The sequence below is a fragment of the Limanda limanda genome, chromosome 20, assembly GCF_963576545.1.
Source record: "Limanda limanda chromosome 20, fLimLim1.1, whole genome shotgun sequence".
Classification (NCBI taxonomy): Eukaryota; Metazoa; Chordata; class Actinopteri; order Pleuronectiformes; family Pleuronectidae; genus Limanda; species Limanda limanda.
In genome coordinates this window covers 5,243,224-5,262,044 of record NC_083655.1, presented here as the reverse complement: position 1 = coordinate 5,262,044, position 18,821 = coordinate 5,243,224, and the positions used below count along the sequence as shown (strand labels likewise).

Here is an 18,821-nt window from a genome sequence, read left to right as displayed (position 1 = left end):
TCTTTGAGTCTTGCACCTTTTTGTTTTTATTATTTCTGGGTTTGACAGTCGGTCCCATTGTTTTAAACACGATATCTAAGAAACGCCTTGAGGGATTTTCTTCAAAGTCGGTGCTAATGTAATGTTGGACTCACTGATGACCTGATTAGATTGTGGTGGTCAAAGTGAGTTCATTTGTTAATGCAATTTCTCATGAACGCCTTGAGGTAATTTCTTCAGATTTAGTGCAACCTTAAACTCGGACTCAGGGATGACTGATTGATTGAATATTTATTTAAGCCTCGGAAAACACATTGAGGGACAAGACTCTCATTTACAATGGTGCCGAGGGTACATTAAAAAGTTGATACATTGAAGAGTTAATACATTGAATAAATAAGAATGAAATAAATATGCATATATATATATATATATATATATATACAGTAATACAAGGTATAAAACAATTTGTCAGTACATGATAAGAATATGGTGGTCAAAGGTCAAGGTTGGCCCAAAACACTTTTTGCTTCTTGAACGCATTATCTAAAAAGAGAGAGAATCCTTTTCGTTCCCTTCATTTTGGCACAAATATTCACTTGGACTCACAAATTAACTGATTAGATATGAGTGGTCAAAGGTCAAAGGTCACAGTGACCTCCTGTTACTGTTACTGTGATTTGTCAGAAACACCTGGAGGAAATGAAACCACTGGTTGGTTGAGGCAGACAACCGCATGGCAGCCTTACAGTCATATATAGGCTTCCTTCGTGGCCCCCCCCCCATGCAGTGCACTTTGTGTGATGCGTCGTTGTGCAGCTGTCGAATGTGAATCTAGATGTTTGGTTACAGCTCAAAATCGCAACAGGCTTAGGCCCTCCCAAAACAGATCTGGCAGCCGGGAATATGAAAAAGGGCAACGAGAGGAAAAAGGGAGAGGAGGTCTTTAACGTAAACGTAAAAGTGTGATACAGAATATGATGAATTACAAGTCATTCTGCACACGATAGACTGCTGCTGCATTATTTAAGGAGGTGTAGGATATCTTAAACCAGCCCAGATCAGATATTCTGGTGCTGTAATGACATTGTCTTGCCTATAACCTATTAAACTGATTTAGAAGTCGTGTTGTTCCACCCCCTCTGTGTCAGTGGTCAAAGTATAAATACATCATTTCACCTTTAACCGGTGGCAGCTCCCTCTCAGGGAGTCAGAGGGACCCGCAGCCTGGCCTGCACCCTGTGGATGCACAGCAGCTGTGAAAGTTGACATTTTCTTACGTGTTTTGTTGAACACGTTGCTTTAACCTTCTGAGACAAATTGAGAAAGATTTTGTTCTACAGCGACTTCTTCTGGGCCTGCGATTGCTGCGTTCAAGGTCAGTATCACAACAGGTGCCGCAGGGGACAAGCTTGAAGTGCAGGAGCGTGTGGCATTTCAGCAGCAGGGATCTCACCCACACATTGTGACATGGGAACAGGGATTTTAATGTGGCTCATAATTTAGTTCATACCGGTGAGTTCTGGCTGCCGTGCTACAGAAACATGATGGTAATATTTAGTTTCTGCATCACAAAGCAGTTTATTGTTGTTTGTCAGTGTTGAACGTGAATTTAAGGAACAGAATCAACTCACAGGAGAGAAGTAGTTTGGTTAAAAATAGCAGGCAGCTGTACTTTGTCTTTACGGCTCTGAATCCTAATCAGTGGAAACTTGCCCATTTGCCCTCCACTGTTCTTTCCTTGATAGACGTCTATAAATGAGTCTCTAACATATAAGATAAAACTTCTTTTGGTTCCAAAGATGCATCAATGTGAAGACATCCAAAAAGTACATTTACTCGAGTGAAGTATTTAAGGGCAATTTGGATGTTATCTATTTGTAAATTCAAATTGAATGTTACTTAATTGTGTTGTCATAGTTTACAATACAACATTTATCTGCCAGTTGAGGTCATTACTTTGCAGATAAAGTTTTTACGTATAAAAGCTTTGTTTTGCTGAAACGTTGCAGATCAAACAAGTCAAACGTGATTAAAATGAGGAGCAGCTCAACCAAATATAACATGAAAATGCAGGTTTTCTTATGTGACATTTGCAAATTATAAAACATTCCTCTGCGTTGTCATCAGTAAGAAGTATCAAAGTTAGGTAGTAGATTATTTCAGAATATAACACGAATAATACATTACATTGTGTATGAATATAATTACTTCATGTTGTCGTATGTCAGTGTAACATTATATTTACAATTACACTTCGGTTTAATAGTAAAGCACTTGCATGTGCTTTCCATCTAAAATACTTTTGATCCAATGACTGAATGATCACAGCCGATATCACTTCCTACCACAGAGTACTTGAATTCCTGATACTTTATTTTATGTTGTTTCTTCTGGGTTTACACTTAAAACGATTAAACTTCTTGATATGTGGTTGTGGGGGGGGAGAGCAGCTTCACCTGCACCACAGAAGATCAATCAGCACAGGTGAGAGCAGTTTACTGAAATGGGAAACACTCAGGAAGTCAGACCCACGGGACTGAAGGACACTCTCAGACTCACAGAGACACAAACCCAGAAAGGACTGAGCGGCAAAACTAGACCCTTTAAGTTAGTTCATTTGTGTTTGTTCACGTGTGGGTGGAGTGTGTAAATAAAGTATGCCACGTGGTTGAGAAGTTTGCATCATCATTTAGGTCCTTCAGTCGGTAAAATTGCTAAATGTTTGATATGTGAGTGTGAAATAAAGAAATAATGATAAGATTTCATTGTGTAAAGTACAAGTACTGGACTTGAAGTGTATGTGCTCTCACCATCACAGGAAGTCAACGTCTTTTATTTTACTTTTGAACAATGAAGTATTAAAGTTGCACTTCTTCATTTTAAAGCAAACAGCTGCAGGTTCAGGTCCTTTATAATGGGTCACCATGGTTACCGTAATGGCCCCTCTCTCCTGATGTTGTAAGTGTAAGAATGAGAAATATGAACAGGTGCAGCAGGTGACCATGGGGACGAGCTGTCATCTCAGCTGTAAAACCTGTTTGAACTGTAGTTGCTGTCGTTGTGTTCAGGAGCTTCACAGCTTCTTCCTGCCTCCGTCACCATGGGAATCAAATCCGCTCTTCCCAAATATGAGATCTACTTCTACAACACGGTGCTGTGTCTGGCCATGTTCTGGGCGGCCGGCTGGATCTTTGAGGTGTCCAGCTGTGAGTACCAGGAGGCACACACACACACACACGCTGAGCACACACACACACAAACACACACAGCACCAGCACATCATTCTTGTGTAGCTGATTAGTCTGTCTTGGAGTCAAACCACTTGTGCTGAAGCTTTATTAAAAGGCTGCCAATTTATTCTGAAGAGGTCAACAGAGAAATAACATAAAAGTATTTTAGTACTTGCCTTTAATCTAATCACGAGAGCCCAGAACACCTGCACACGTGTTTTAAACCTGTGCTCAGGATGATGCAGAGCCGAGCTTTGTTGTCAATTTTTTGTCGATTTTTACTTCATATCAACACAGGAAACAAAACAACAGATGCCTCATAAAACAACACATGCGCCAGGTAAAATAAACATTTATATTTATTTTGTTGGAGCTGTCTTCCACCTTAACATACTGTCCACATTGTCAATTATTTTTTATGTAATCCAAGAAAGAAACAGGAATTTTCAAATTTTTCACAAACTACGTTATGAGAAAAGTTCAAATTGATCTGATATTAAATACCGTCCAGATTTTGTGAGGATAACATCATAACTGAGCCCACATAGAAAACTTGTTTTGGGCCACTGCAGGCTCAGATGTTTGTCTGGGCCACAAGGAGGCCAGAGCTGCCCCATCATTGCCTGAAGTTGTATTGTTGGGTTGTAATCCTCAACGCTCCAAATGTAGACGAGAGCGACAAATCTACTACACATCGAAAAAACAAGGAGCGTTAGTTTAACTTGTTTAGTTAGAGCTCAATCCTCCTGTTGTACAATCACACACAGACAGCACAATATGCAGTGTGCAAACAGTACAGGGGCTGGGTCACTGTGTGAGTGAAGAGCTATGCAGACCACAGAGAGATCAAGTGTCAGTAGTATTAATACACACAGACCAGAGGAAGAAAATAGGTCCTGTGTTGCTGCTGCATATTGTGTGTCTCACTGTCACTGTAACAACACATGGACTCAAGGACAAGACGATTCTTAAAGTCCAGTGACAGAACATGTTAATGTGTGTGTGCCTTGTTTGTTTCAGCCACTCAGCACAATATAGTTTCCAGTCAAATATCATTCATTAAATCTACAATAAATTCCTCTCATCTTATTTTGTCTTTTTCATATTCCAGCCAACGCAAACAGGAAGTCATTCAAAACCAGCGTGAAACCAGGATGGTACTATTTTGGGAGGAAAATGGTGAGAGACCATTCACATTTTAAATGAGGAAGATTTTTTATTTTTTTTAAACATTTTTGTTCTGTTTCAAACTTTGACTTTTCTGTTTCTGACCACTCTGCAGGAAACAGCTGATTTCGAGTGGATGATGTGGTTTTCCACGTTCAGAGCTCACATCCTGTTCGCCCTGTCGGGTCACGTGCTGTTCTCCAAGATCTGCTCCATGCTGGCTCCTCAGGTGCTTCTCAGGATGAAATGATGCATTTATTGAGCTTCTAAGAAGAGATGATGAGGTAAAAGAGGGAAAGAACTGAACCACTATAAAATGAGGTGGAGGAGACGACCATGTCATTTGCCATAATGAATTCATCTCACACTATAATGTTATCTTGCAAGTTTGATTTGAAATCCACTTTGCCACAATTCACACAAGTGGCTTTTAACATCATGAGCTAAAGAGCAGATGATGAACGGGATCAGGTGGAAAGAAAAACCGAGCAAATGCAGGAATGAGAGTGTAGCTGAAGAATGAAAGAGGCGGAGCAAAAAAACGAAATGTAGCTCCATATTTAACAAGACCAGTTATATCACATTTCTTTCAAACTGTTTTGTCACTTTTTCTGCACTGATTATTACAAAGAAATGTGAATAACCTGGTCATTGAAAACACTTAAATCATGGAAAATAAGGAAAATTCAATGAAATGGAAGCGGAATTTGTATTTAAATCATAGACAATATTCTTTAATGCTCCAAATTCCAAATTAAAACATCAGTGAAATCAGTTTTTGCTTTTCTTATTGGCTCAGTCATAGCGAGTAGTTATTATTTTTATTACAGAAAAGATGGACGTTCGTAGAATTACTAGAGATGTAACTTACCTATATGTTTAAAATTCTATATGGAGAAACATGAGCTTATTGTTTACTTCATCATTCTCTTTTAATTGTGAATATCACTGGGTGTATTACATTTTTTTTAAAGAATAATTGCAAGGACACTACGATAAACTGGATATTCTGATGTTGTACAAATTTATGAACCCCTTGTTGTTCATAAAGAAAACATGGCCGTATGATAAACTGGCCTCAAGGGGGCACTTTTCAGTTCTTCTGGCTAAAAACAGAAACAGTTCAGATTTTCTCGGACAAATTCCCAATCTGCATCACTGGACTGATTTAGAGACGTGTGCTTTCTCCCCCCTCACAGTACAGGTCCTTGGTGTACATGGTGTATGGAGTCCTGGCCGTGTGGACCAGTATGGGCTGGACCTACGTGACCCTCACCCTGTCCCACTGCATCCTGCTCTACAGCATCTCCCTGGTGAAGATCCGCTGGCTCTGCTTCGCCGCTGGTCTCTGTACCCTCGCCACGTTCAAGTGTGAGCCCTTCGTGTCCTGGCAGGTGAAGCGCTGCACACACATCTGGAGAAGAGAGGACACATGAGGGAACAGCTGATGAAACATTTAAAAAAAAGAGAAAAAGCACCTGGTTCTTGTCTTTATTCTCCGTCGCCCTTGTTTCACAGGCTGGGTTTGTGTACGGCGACTTTGAGCTGCGCCACGTTCTCTTCTACGGAGGTTGTGGGTTCACCATCATGCGCTGTATGAGCTTTGCGCTGGAGAACTGTGAAAGGAAAGATGGAAACTACAGCATCCTGGAGCTGCTCAAGTACAACTTCTACCTCCCCTTCTTCTATTTCGGGCCCATCATGACCTTTGACAAATTTCATATTCAAGTAAGTCAATCTAAGGCCTCATTACTCATCCCAGTCAGTCTGCAGCTCACAACTGATTCAGCTCGTTTTCCCATAGAACAAAACAATGTTTATTTATGATCCAAGTTCACCAGATTGTGATGGATTCCCCCATTTGATTTACATATTTTATCAAATTTTTGGAAAATAATCTTAGGACCCCCTAGTCAGAGCCTCATGACCCCCTCAGGGAATCCCTAGTTTGGGAACAACTGTTCTAGAGGAGGCTTCAATGTTTCCAGATCTATAATTGACAGGTTCTCTTCTGGTCAGTTAATAAACATAATAATTAATACAATTAAACCTTCCCTCGATCTTATCTGTAACATATACACTTTGAGTTATCTCTATAGGTTGCAGGTGAGTTGAGACCATAGACTGTATGGTTGAGACATGTGTCTGCTGCCCCCTGCAGGCCAACAAGTCAGCTCTGACCAGGAAGGAGTGGGAAATGTGGAACATCAGTCAGCAGGGCCTGATCCACCTGGGGGTGATCATCGGAGTGGACGTCCTCTTCCACTTCATGTACATCCTCACCATCCCCGCCGACATGAAGCTGCTCAAACGCCTCTCTGACTGGGCTCTAGGTCTGAAACACTTCCTGGAAATATATTCAAAGTGAATTAAACTGTATTTTTCCCCACAAGTGAACACATTTTCCCTCGTGTTCGCTATTCTATGTGTAAAAGGAATGCAGGACTGATTTGTTTCCATCGTTTCCAGTGGGCCTGGCGTACTTTAACTTGGTGTATGACTGGGTGAAAGCTGCTGTCATGTTCGGAGTCATCAGCACCGTTTCCAGACTGGATCATCTGGATCCTCCCAAGCCGCCAAAATGCATCACTATGCTCTATATGTTCGCTGAGACGTGAGTTCAGAATACACAGCTTGAACCGGTTCATTACACTCGTGATATAATATTAACACTAAACCTGATCTTTCATTTTCCTTTTCGTAGCCACTTTGACAGAGGAATCAATGACTGGCTGTGCAAGTGAGTGTCCCTCAGAGAATGATTTATAATGAAAGTGTTGTTTCTCCTGTGACGTTTGGACATTGTGATACGTCTTGCTGTCCACAGGTATGTGTACGATCCCCTGGGGGGGAAGCACGACAACGTGGTGGAGGAGCTGGTGGCGACGCTGTGCACCTTCGGGGTCACGGCGCTCTGGCTCGGCCCCTGCCAGGTGGTGCTGCTCTGGGCCTTCTTCAACTGCTTCGGCCTCAACTTTGAGCTGTGGACGGCCAAGTTCTTCTCCATGGAGCCTTTCGCTTCTTTTGAGGTGGGGTCATATATCAGGGGGAAGATTGACATTATATTAATTTAGTTCACGAAAAAGATTAAAGAGGTTTGTTGATCCAGTAATAATCCTGGCAGCAGGGAGGTAATTACCTACAGAGAGAAATGTTTTTTGATCTTTAAAAGTTGGATCAAACAGGATTAAACAACTTTCTTCACATGGTCCTCATCTCTCAAATATATTTTATGTGTTAGTTCATTATTTGTTTTATGTATTGTACAGATGGCGATGACAGAAGCAATGTCCCGCAGGATCAGAGCCGTCGCCAATACTTTTAACTTCTGGTGCATCGTCCTGTTCAACATCCTGGCACTGAACAGTTTGGACTTCGCCAAATTAGTCGCCAAACGTCTGCTTCTCAAAGGTGATTCTTTTTTTTTTTTTTTATTCGCTGAAAGTTTAATTTCACCCACCGGCTCTTTCAATAACCAATCTGTGCGTCTCTCTCCTTCACAGGTTTCCCCATAACCACCATCATTGTCATGTTCATGACCTACTGCCTGATTCAAGTGATAAAGGAGAGAGAAAGGAGGCAGGCACTCATCGATGATCCTGATCCTCTTCCTCCGGCCCCAGCTCCTACCACCACCACCTCCACCACCACCACCCTGACCAGCGCTGCAGCCGCACCTGCCGCTGCTCAGCCCGTCGCTGATCCCAGCAAGGAAAAAGCAGAGTAGATATTTGATGGTCGTCAGACAATGAAGGATGTAGCAGCCAACAGTATTATTAAAGTTTAGAAGGGTCAAACAACTTTAACTGTAAATATGTTTGCCATCATTTTCGCTGTATTTATAACTTAAAGTGATAAAAAATAATATTGATGAAAGACAATCACATTTGATATCTTGTAATCTTAAACTGGTCGACAACACCGTAGGGAAGTTAAAACTAAATTAAATAAGATCTGAAAAAGCTGCATTTGGGATTAATAAACAAAAATAAACCATGATTTGTCGTGTTTTGTGTCTCTTCTGACCTTTCAACTGGATCTGTTTGAATACGAATGACCCAGAGAAGCTGTTAACACCATCTGAGTCAGTGTCTGGTCGTGTGGTCGTGGGTGTGAGGTATTTCTGCAGGATTACATCAGCAGTTTGTTTTGCGCCTCCACGCTGGAAACAGATTTGAAGAGCGTCCAGTTGGAGCAGCTGTGGTCACACTTGTGCCGCGTCACTGCCCGAGGCCTGAACAATGAGTAGTCAAAGATATTTAATGCCGTGCGAAGATCAGAAATTCAGTTTTTACCCTGATTTCAATGCTGCACATGGGTTTTATCAATCCGACAGGGGGACGCTGCTTTCACTGGACCACACCAGAGATTTTACACATGAAGATCAGTTAGTTTGCAGTGAGCCGTGCATGAACACTGCAGGTGTGTTGAGTCTTTGTGGCTCTAAAGGACCTTTCCACAGTCTGAGGGAACAACCTTGATGAAGTCATTGAAGTTATTTTAGCTCGAGACTCCAAAGGGCTTAGAGGATGAGATGACGTCAAGTTGTATTATGGAAAGTGTTTATGCAGCAGGAACACTTCTCCCCTGTGAAGTAAAAACAGAGCAGCTACGTATTTTGTTAAGTAAAGACGAAAATCTGACTATTTTGTAATTTCTCTTTACCATAAATAATCTTAAAGTGTATATATAATTAAAAAAAGGTTGGGAAAATGTTATCTATATATCTCTTTAAATCCTCCAATACTTTAATTTATTTTAATGATTTATTGTAGTAATTCAATTCTGATATCACAATGAGTATTTGTAACTTCCATATTTGCCCCTGATAGAGTATTAGGGTCATTTGTAAGAAAAATAACATAATGACTTCTTTCTCTAAATCTCAGATGTGTTCCATTTAGTATTTTTGGCCGTCATATAGGGTTTAATATATATATATATATGAAGATGTGAATTGTTCTACAGTATTGTTATTATTAGTAACCAAGTAAGTTGTTGGATATGGTATTTGTCTTTGATTAGAATTGTCTTTTTTATCTTGATGTTAAAGGTAAGAGACTAAAATAATCTGCTTTTATCTTCATCCTTTCTTTCTTTTTATTGAGGGACAACATAGTTAGAAACCAAATGTGGAAACAGCCCTTCAAATTTAGATAATGAATTAAATAAATTCAGTTTATAATTATTTCTCAGTATCTATGTCGCAATCAGGGACATTTTATCAACTGTTTGTTTGAAGGACAGCCAAGGCAGTGAAAAGCACCAGCTCAGCAGTTTAAAGGGTTCAGTGTGTTGGATTTAGTGACATCTAGTGGTGAAGCTGCATATTGCACCCAGCCTCTCCCTCCCCGTTTAATTGTCAGCTGTCTGCGAGTGGGCGGATGGTCCTGAGATCAGGGGATGGACAGGGAGGCTGAAGCAGGGATATTACGTTTCATGTTCCATAATGAAGCTCATAGCTCCACAGCGAGCACCCAGTCTATGAATAACCGACCAGTTGGGAGCTGGGTTGAAGGGTCTGGACAGCTGAGGAAGTGGGCTGCCCCCGTGTTCAGCTGGTGGGAGCTAATAATAGACTGACTGTGCCTCTAAATCCTCTTTCCAGGCTAGAAACCAAACGTCCAAGAAGCTCCACTCTTTGTTTGTTCGCAGCCCCTGAAAGGCTCCTCGCGCTCACCTGCCTGTCGAGATGGCTTTACCCATGAACCCCATGGACGAGCCCAGGGTGTACCAGCAGACGCTGCTCCAGGACGGCCTGTTCGAGTTGCTGGAGAACGACAAGCTGGTCGACTGTGTGCTGAAGATTAAAGACAAGGAGTTCCCCTGCCACCGGCTGGTCCTGTGCGCCTGCAGCTCGTACTTCCGCTCCATCTTCCTGTCCGACCTGGACGAGAGCAAAAAGAAGGAGATCGTCCTGGAGGATGTGGAGCCTGGTGTCATGGGGCTGATCCTCAAGTACCTGTACACCTCGAAGATCAACGTGACAGAGCAAAACGTCCAGGACATCTTCGCCGTGGCCAACGTTTACCAGATTCCCTCCATATTCACCGTGTGCGTCTCTTTCCTACAAAAGCGCTTGAGTCTCAGCAACTGTCTGGCGATCTTCCGACTCGGCCTGATGCTGGAGTGCCCCAGGCTGGCGGTCTCTGCCCGGAACTACGCCTGCGAGCGATTCCAGCTCATCTCCAGGGACGAGGACTTCCTCCAGCTGCTCCCCAGTGAGCTGGCAGCAATTTTGGCCAACGACAACCTGAACGTAGAGACAGAGGAGGCCGTGTTCGAGACTGTGATGAACTGGGTTTCTCAGGACGTAGTGAACAGAGAGAAGGAGCTGCCGGGTTTGCTGGACTGTGTTCGTTTGCGTCTGGTCAAAGCGGATTACCTGATAGAAAAAGTGGAGAAGAACACGCTGATCTCTTCAAATGCTGAACTGCAGGAGAAGGTGCAGCTGGTTAAGGATGCTCACGCTGGGAAAATGCCAGAGGTTAAAAAAATCAAGAAGGAAAGTGGTGAAGCAGAGAAAGATGGAGAGGGGGAGGTTAAAGAGGAAGAGGAGGAGGAGGAAGGTCTTCTCCCTGGCATCCTGAATGATAACCTGAGGTTTGGCATGTTTGTCAGGAACTTGATCCTGATGGTGAACGACGCGGGGGCGGTGGCGTACGATCCGTCAGGGAACGACTGCTTCGTAGCATCGCTCTCCACACAGATCCCCAAGAACCACACCAGCCTGGTCACCAGGGAGAACCAGGTGTTTGTGGCGGGAGGATTGTTCCTGGACGAGCAGAACAAGGAGGATCCACTGTGCTCCTACTTCCTGCAGGTACGAGAGATAAAGAGTTGATTGAAGAGAAGATGCAGTTAAATAAACTACTATCTTGATATATATAAATATCAAAATGAATGGATTGATGAAGTAATAGGGTGTGAAGTTTTACTCTCATCGCTTAACATTTAAAGTACGATGAAATAAAAATGGTTGCAGTAAAAACCTCATTAGTACTAACCAGGATTTGCTCAAATCCGCAAAACTTTATTTGTAATTTACCTGAAGTTTAAAAGAAAACTAAATTGTGAGCCGTACAAATGCGGTAATCTGAAAACTCTTGTTAAAGCTTTACTAAATAGGCTGAAACTCAATATATATATATATGTGATACTGTCGTCAATATTGTTGTTTTTTAGGAAACATAAGAGAAAAGTTGATGTTAAAAGGTCTCAAGATGAGTATATAACGAGTTTGCACATGTACCACTTCCAGATGCATGTGTTCATGTTTATAAGCCATGCTCAGATGTTTGCCCCCTGTGACCTCAGTACGACCCGGTGAGTGCCGATTGGCTGGCGATGCCTCCTCTCCCGTCTCCCCGCTTCCTGTTCGGACTGGCCGAGGCGGAGAACTGCATCTTCGTGTTGGGAGGGAGGGAGCTGAAGGAGCAGGAGCACACCATGGACTCAGTTCTGGTCTACGACAGAATGTGAGTGCCAGTTATAAAACAAACCCTCGATGAATTTAGTTAAATCCTAAAATACAGTATTTTACATTTACAGATCTTTTAAATGGGGTGAATCTGAGCCAATCCCGTACCCAGTTTATGGACATGCGACGATATCCCACAATGATCTCGTCTATGTGATCGGAGGAAAGGGGGACGACAAGTGAGGGGTTCATTAATTATCTCATTAACATTTACCCCCTTAAATAAAAGTCAGATAAAAGACAAACCTCAGTTCTCTCTCTCATGAACAGGAACTGTCTAAACAAGATTTGTGCATATGATGCCAAGAAATTTGAATGGAAGGAGCTGCCACCCATGAAGACCGCCCGCTCCTTATTCGGAGCCACCGTTCATAACAACAAAATCTTCGTGGCAGCAGGAGTCACGGACGACGGCCTGACAGACACTGTGGAGGTGTTCGACATCGCCTCCAACAAGTAAGTTCATCCAACACACGTCAACATGGCTGACCCAGGTGAACGTGGATGTCTCATACAGCAGCTTAATCATACTCATGAAGTCACGACTGGTAAAAACATGGGGATTGTCTTACCAACTTGTGCCTGTTACAAAGATTTACAAAAGGAAAAGATACAAATATAAAAAATAAGCCACCATATATTCAAAATATAAGTTCTCCAAGTGAACACAACAAGAAAAGAAATAGATACAGACAAGTATGATGAATAATGTTGAATACGGAATATTGTACAGTCTATTTAAGTGGTATGATAAACATTATAGTTATTGTATTGTCTTAAAGGGAAATGATGAATGTGATAGATAAATATTACACAGTGAAGACTCGGCATTTTGCAAATTCCAAAAGAAAGGGAAAGTCACACTAAGAACTCCAACTTTTTTATGTTCCCATTTCTTTCAGTAACTTTTACTTGTACTTTATTTGTAGTTTCTTAATTATCCTATTTCCCTCACTTGGATTCTCATCCACTGACTCTGTTTACGTGTTTTCACTTTCCAGGTGGTCAGACTTCGTACCGTTTCTCCAGGAACGCAGCTCCCTGAACCTGGTGTCTTTGGCTGGGACGCTGTACGCTGTGGGAGGTTTTGCGATGATGCCTCTGGAGGACAGCGAGGAGCTGGTTCCCAAAGAGATGAACGACGTCTGGAGGTGGGTCACAGTCAGAGACACAGTTCTTTTAATCTGCACATCCATGCAGGGGATTATACTTGAAATATGTATCCTTCAAATATAATATTTACACTTTGATTTCACTACCGAAGCTAAAAAAGAATCACCTGCTATACTCTTCAATCTGTAACATAAACCTGCATGTTGAAATCAATCTAATGTCTCAAATATTTTGAGTACTTGAAACATAATTCTTATGGAGATTGTGGTCTGTAGTGTTCAGTTTATATTTTTACACACAAAAAAAAAATCCCACTGTGACACCTTAAATAAAAACCAATCTGTCCTAACATTGCATTTTACAACAAATGAATTCCTATCGACCTCGTCAGGTACAATGAGTCAGAGAAGAAATGGAACGGGATCCTCAGAGAGATCCAATACGCTTCGGGGGCCACTGTCCTGGGGGTCCGCCTCAACACGCTGCGTCTCACCAAGATGTGAAACCGCCGTCGCTTCCTGTTTGACGGGAGAAATCAATGCTACAGTCCACAGCAGTTGCACAGTCCAAGGACAGGAAGAGTCACACCCAAGGTCATGATGACATCCAACACGAGCAAGCGTGTCATGAATCAGCTTGTGTGTTCGGTGTTTGTTTTTATTTTATATAACACTGCTCCAGTTTTTGATTGTGGCCCGATTCTTGTCATGGACAATTTTCTTTTTTTTAAATTTATAATTTTTTTTATGTGATTCAGCAAATGATTCAGTATGTAGAACTGTAAACAATGTGTGGTTCTGCTGAAATGTTTTGCACTGGATGGAATAAAATTGACATATTAAACTAATCTACCAAACATTTGTCTTGATAAACATGGAAAAGAGGCCATGCATTCACCAACAGATGGCAGCAAAGTCAACAATTTCACTTTCTACTTGCAGAAACAAAAACACAGCACACATCCACATTTGCAATAATATATCTATACTGTTTAATATTGAAATGATTTCATTACGCTCTGCTGTGTTACAGACGGTAGACACTAGTCAAGAATACAAGAAAAGACAGAAAATACAGTCTAATGTTATTAGCACCCCTAGACACTACTGTCCTTGTTCTGTTTTTAGTATTTTAATATAGCTGAACTTGACGACTACTGCTTACACATGGTCTTTGTACACCAGAGTTAACTAAGACTTAGTGTTTACATTATAAAGTGGAGAATCAGCAAATGACAGTACACATTAAGATGTCTTTAACACAACTGCAAAGTATGGGAAACGTGGAGGGTATGTGGAGAATACATCTTTGAATTGTCTACTGTGTTGTTGCCTACGGTAAGGATCATCATATATAACTTTGCCAATAAGAGGTTTGACGTCACTGTTCAAGAAAAGTTTAAACCAAACGTTCATATGCAAAATAACCAACAACACAAGTTCACTTTCTTGTGTCAGCCCAGCAACTGACCAAATATGGTCAAATATTTTCAGATGAGTCAAAAATACATCAAAACATACAAAATTTTAGCCGTAGTGTTTCCAACAGTTTATGTTTCAGGCTCTCTCCTTTTTATACATGAAATGAAACGTTCATGTTTGTTCAAAGCAGTGACTGGTCCTGGGTTTGTGTTTGTTAAAACTTAACTTAAAGGTTTAGTGTGCAGAATTTAGTGACATCTAGTGGTTAATTTGCATGTTGCAGCTGAATACCTCCCACTCACAAACATGTAAGAGAACCTGTGGAAGCCTTCAGCTTTCATAAAAACGCAAAAGATGTTTAGTTTGTCCAGTCTGGGCTACAGTAAAAAAACATGGCGGCCTGATGTAAACAAAGTATTTAAATACAAAGGGCCCGTTCTAGGGTAAAGAAAACAACAATTTGTACAGTTTAAACACACTGGTGAAATCAATACTAGGATTGTTTTATATGCCGATAGAACCCTTTCACCTAAATCTTCCACACTGGACCTCTAATGCTAGTTAATTATCACTAATGGTTAAACACAGTGAACACAAGCTTTGACTGCAAGCTACCAAGCTGAAGCTCGGTTTTGTCATTAAACTACACCAGCCACTACAGCTAATGCTACTTTAAAAGGTCGGACTTTATTCTGAAAAAGGCCCAGGATGCATTCACACCTGTTTCTAGAGACGTCCACTTGCAATTGGACTGAAAGGGACGTTAATACCAGGTCTCAGATTACTTTCTGTCTATAAACAAAACTAAAACTTGCAAATCTTACATAAATCATACAAACATTTTTAAATCCGAACATACTGTTCACAGACTATGACTCCAAACTTTCAATCTCCAAAATAGTCACAGATAATTTTTCTGTCAATGACTAATTGACTTTGTTACACTGCATGCCAATTTAATGACAGTGCATGATTTTTCTTAATATGATGTATTGATGTATTCCATTATATTTTTGACTCATTTGATAAACATTGTCAGTTTTGTGGCTCCGTACATTTGCCCAAAATATGGTAAAACAAAAACAAACAAACACAAGCTGTTCCTATTCCACAATTCTTTTCTAAAGAGAAGGAAACTTTTCAATACATTTCAACAAATTCTTGCTTTATCTTCATCATTTTCAGAGGCATGTTATATTTTTTTCGGAAGCTGAAGGCCACAGAAGAAATTCCTTTTTCGACAAACGCTCTGGTTTGAAATACCTGCTGTTCTCAACGCTTTTATTATGTTACGAACATTTTCCTTGGGTGCGACACAGAATGCACAGTCAGTATGATGCTGTAGGCAGCCACTCAATCACTGACAGGCCCTCATTTAAGGACAAGAGGAGGTCCACCTTTGCCTCATTTAACGCAAGCCTTTGGCTGCTCGGGGACTTTGGCTAATTAAAAGACATAAAAACCTACCTGCCTTGAATCTAGGAATCCTAAACACTGTGCAAAATCTCCTTTATCACTAACTAGAATCTGAGGTTTACTGCCATTTAACTTTTAAAAACTGTATTTAAAAAACACCCACACAAAGTGTTTCTATAAACCATTTGCTTTACTGATGTCACAGGTTTTTTTCTCTCCTTTGCAGCTGGATTTTTTGGGAAGATTTAAGAAACTAAATAATCCAAGACAAAGGATTAACAGGCAAATGCTGCTTTCTAGGCTGGATTTAGACTTTCAAAGACAGGTCAGTCTCTGAACTTCCCCTTGATACAGTGCTATACACTCGACATGTTTAAATCAAATTACATTTTTACCAAATTGTTAACACACAACCCCATTTATCAGATGAATCTTGTCCAGTAAAGAAACAGATAATCTGCTCAGAGTCGTTTTCAAAATGATGAATATAACGCTGTTTGTTTGATTTATCAGAACAGCAGCTGATTAACACTGCATCATTTGGTTTGGAAGCACATAACTTAATAGATTCTGGTGTAACATTATTTCGATCAGGTACAGGCATTAAGATGTATTGTTTTAACAGGGTCTGAACAAACACGTTTTTTCCCTTTGGTTGAAATGTTATTTCAGAGGACTCAGCACCTGCCAGGAACACAAGTTTGGCAGAAACTGCACTTTTGAAACTTCCTATAATCATCTGCCATGGAAATATAAAAAAAAAAAAAAATTATAAAATAAAAAAACAATACTATCATCAGCTTTTTAAAAATTCAAATAAGTGCTACTGCATCAGCCTTCGAAACCAACCAGCTGAGCTGGATTATAAAGTGCTCACAATAATCATTGAATCTTTCCCATTTATCAATTTGGCAAATGACGGCTACCTTTGCACTTTACATCATCCCGAAACATAACAGTCTCATGTGTGGTTGTGATCAGGGAACAAACAAACCACAAACAGCTGAAGCTGCATTGAATGCATCCTTAGGGAGGAGTCACAAATACTTAAAGAGGAGCACAGTGCAAGAACAGGTCGATACTCAGAAACGCCTTTTTAGTGGCACAGTGGCACATAACTGAGTTGTTACAGCTCAGTCGTCCTCAGTGCAGGATGTCCCCGCACAGCAAATCATCCTCAAGGTTATTCAAGGAGACAAAGCACAAGTCAGGTCAAGGCCTGCAACTTACTAACTGTAACATCTGAAACAAATGATACAGAGAAAATCACTGATTTGTAATCAATTTGTTAATAATTCATAAGCATCAAAATCCACCTGGTACATTTAAATGTAAAATGTATGCCTTTGGATTTAAACATTTCCACCGTGACACATCTGTGCTTTCTTCTTTCCATCTCGCATGTGCATACATGTCCCCATAGTGGGCAAGTGTGGTGATCAAAGTGCATAAATCAGTAGTTTTAACTACCATACCTCCTCCTTTACTGTCTGCTACATCCAGAACACATTCAGATCCCTCATAAGGCAAACACACCAGCTATAACCACAGTATTTAATTATTCTCTCTCGGGCTAGTGCTTCTGAAAACAGTAAAGTGGGAAAACACTTGTTAAGTGGCTTTTTAGCAACTTTTCATGACTCCAAGGGAACGGGCTTCTCAAATAAATGATAATGTACTTTGAGGAAGGCTTTTCTCTTTCTTTAGTGTGGGATTGCTAATTGAGTGCAGTTTAAATAGTTGCCACAAGAGAGCAACAGTCATTGTTCAGGTTGCCTTCATCTCCCCTCTGTGTCAACAACCTATCGTCCACATCCACCACTGACGACATCAAACCTTAGTCAGGTATAAATCTCGTACAGTTCCCTCCTCCTCTACTTTATCTCATTTCCCACCCTTGAGCTCACTGTCCAGTAAGGCTTAATCAAATTCATCACAGCTAACAATTCAACAGCTCTCGACTTCTCATTTAAAGGGCAGTCTCACTGGACCCTGGAAAAAGCAGCAAATCAAAAAATACAAAACATGTGTTTGACACATGAAGAAAACATTGAAAACGTACCATCATCAAATATCATCTGACGTGGCCCTGTCCATTTATCCATGGCAGTTTAGGAAATACATTTGACTGGGATGAGCGAAGACGTAAGACTACTCGAAGGTGCTTTAATCTGTCTTTTAAATAAAACAAGTCAACGGCCTATTTACAAAAGATTAATCCGCAAATTCCAATTTCCTCTATAGTCACCAGCCAAGACACATGTGGGGGCACATTCAACTGACTCTCCAAATGTAAACATTAGGAATTAATCACAAGGAAGAAACACGTCTTAACAATATTTACAGGTTAATGCGACACTACGGGAAGGCTAGATAGAGATAAAGTGAGCGAGTGTGCATCGATAGTGCACAGAGACTCTTTTCGGATAAAAAATGTCAGATTTCAAAAAATAGTTTGACATTTTAGAAGCAATATCTATTTGCTTTCTTGCTGACAGTCATATCCTTACACCAATCTAATTTATGTCCATTTATCATCAAGATACAGCTGTTAGCTTAGCTTAGCACGAAGACTGGAAACAAGTGGAAACAGTTAGCTTTCTTTGGCTCAAAAGCAACAACCACCACTTTAGCTACGTGGCTAACAGGTACAGGTTATTATTTTGTAATTAGATAATTTGTGGAGACGCGAGAAGTCACAATTTTCATCATTTAAAAAAAAAGCATTGTTAAACAAATGCATAAAAGATACAAACAGTTAAATGTGGAGCTTTTTATGCATCGACAGAACCAGGCTAGCTGTTTCCCTGTTTTCAGTCTCTATGTTTCTAACCAGCTGCAGCTAGCTTAGCATTACACACAGATTGTCATTAGGTGATCCACCTAGTGATTACCTTTAGTCGTTGGTGGCTGAATAACGAGCCATTTCCAGTCTATGCTAATCTAACATGTAGCTTCATATACGATATGTGGGAAATCGTATCGACCATATCTAATTCCTCTGCAAGAAAG

At 40.7% G+C, this 18,821-nt stretch overlaps 2 protein-coding genes across 3 annotated transcripts; both read left to right on the top strand.

Annotated features, from left to right (window-relative positions):
* Positions 1-3,082: 3,082 nt before the first annotated feature.
* hhatlb (hedgehog acyltransferase like, b) lies at positions 3,083-8,106 on the top strand. Its single transcript, XM_061093962.1, has 11 exons — positions 3,083-3,188; positions 4,324-4,391; positions 4,495-4,608; positions 5,579-5,773; positions 5,898-6,107; positions 6,541-6,712; positions 6,849-6,993; positions 7,084-7,119; positions 7,207-7,408; positions 7,649-7,790; positions 7,883-8,106. Exons 1-11 carry the CDS (start codon positions 3,083-3,085, stop codon positions 8,104-8,106), a joined length of 1,614 nt encoding a protein of 537 aa, XP_060949945.1.
* A 1,965-nt stretch (positions 8,107-10,071) lies between these two features.
* klhl40b (kelch-like family member 40b) lies at positions 10,072-13,475 on the top strand. 2 transcript variants are annotated; one of them, XM_061093959.1, is made up of 6 exons: positions 10,072-11,202; positions 11,697-11,857; positions 11,931-12,038; positions 12,130-12,315; positions 12,861-13,010; positions 13,364-13,475. In XM_061093959.1, the coding sequence occupies exons 1-6, from the start codon at positions 10,072-10,074 to the stop codon at positions 13,473-13,475; spliced, it is 1,848 nt and encodes a 615-aa protein (XP_060949942.1). The 2 variants fall into 2 exon arrangements, with proteins under 2 accessions (XP_060949942.1, XP_060949943.1); XM_061093960.1 differs by having other exon boundaries at positions 10,081-11,202; positions 12,861-13,014; positions 13,374-13,475.
* The last annotated feature ends 5,346 nt before the right edge of the window (positions 13,476-18,821 follow it).

Bases quoted from the DNA above. Each gene is read 5' to 3' on its own strand.
- klhl40b (XM_061093959.1), top strand. From the start codon at position 10,072: ATGGCTTTACCCATGAACCCCATGGACGAGCCCAGGGTGTACCAGCAG. The intron at 11,858-11,930 runs GTGAGTGCCAGT...TTACATTTACAG, and splicing joins GTTCTGGTCTACGACAGAAT to ATCTTTTAAATGGGGTGAAT. The intron at 12,039-12,129 runs GTGAGGGGTTCA...TCTCATGAACAG, and splicing joins GGAGGAAAGGGGGACGACAA to GAACTGTCTAAACAAGATTT.
- hhatlb (XM_061093962.1), top strand. From the start codon at position 3,083: ATGGGAATCAAATCCGCTCTTCCCAAATATGAGATCTACTTCTACAAC. The intron at 3,189-4,323 runs GTGAGTACCAGG...TTCATATTCCAG, and splicing joins GATCTTTGAGGTGTCCAGCT to CCAACGCAAACAGGAAGTCA. The intron at 5,774-5,897 runs GTGAAGCGCTGC...CTTGTTTCACAG, and splicing joins AGCCCTTCGTGTCCTGGCAG to GCTGGGTTTGTGTACGGCGA.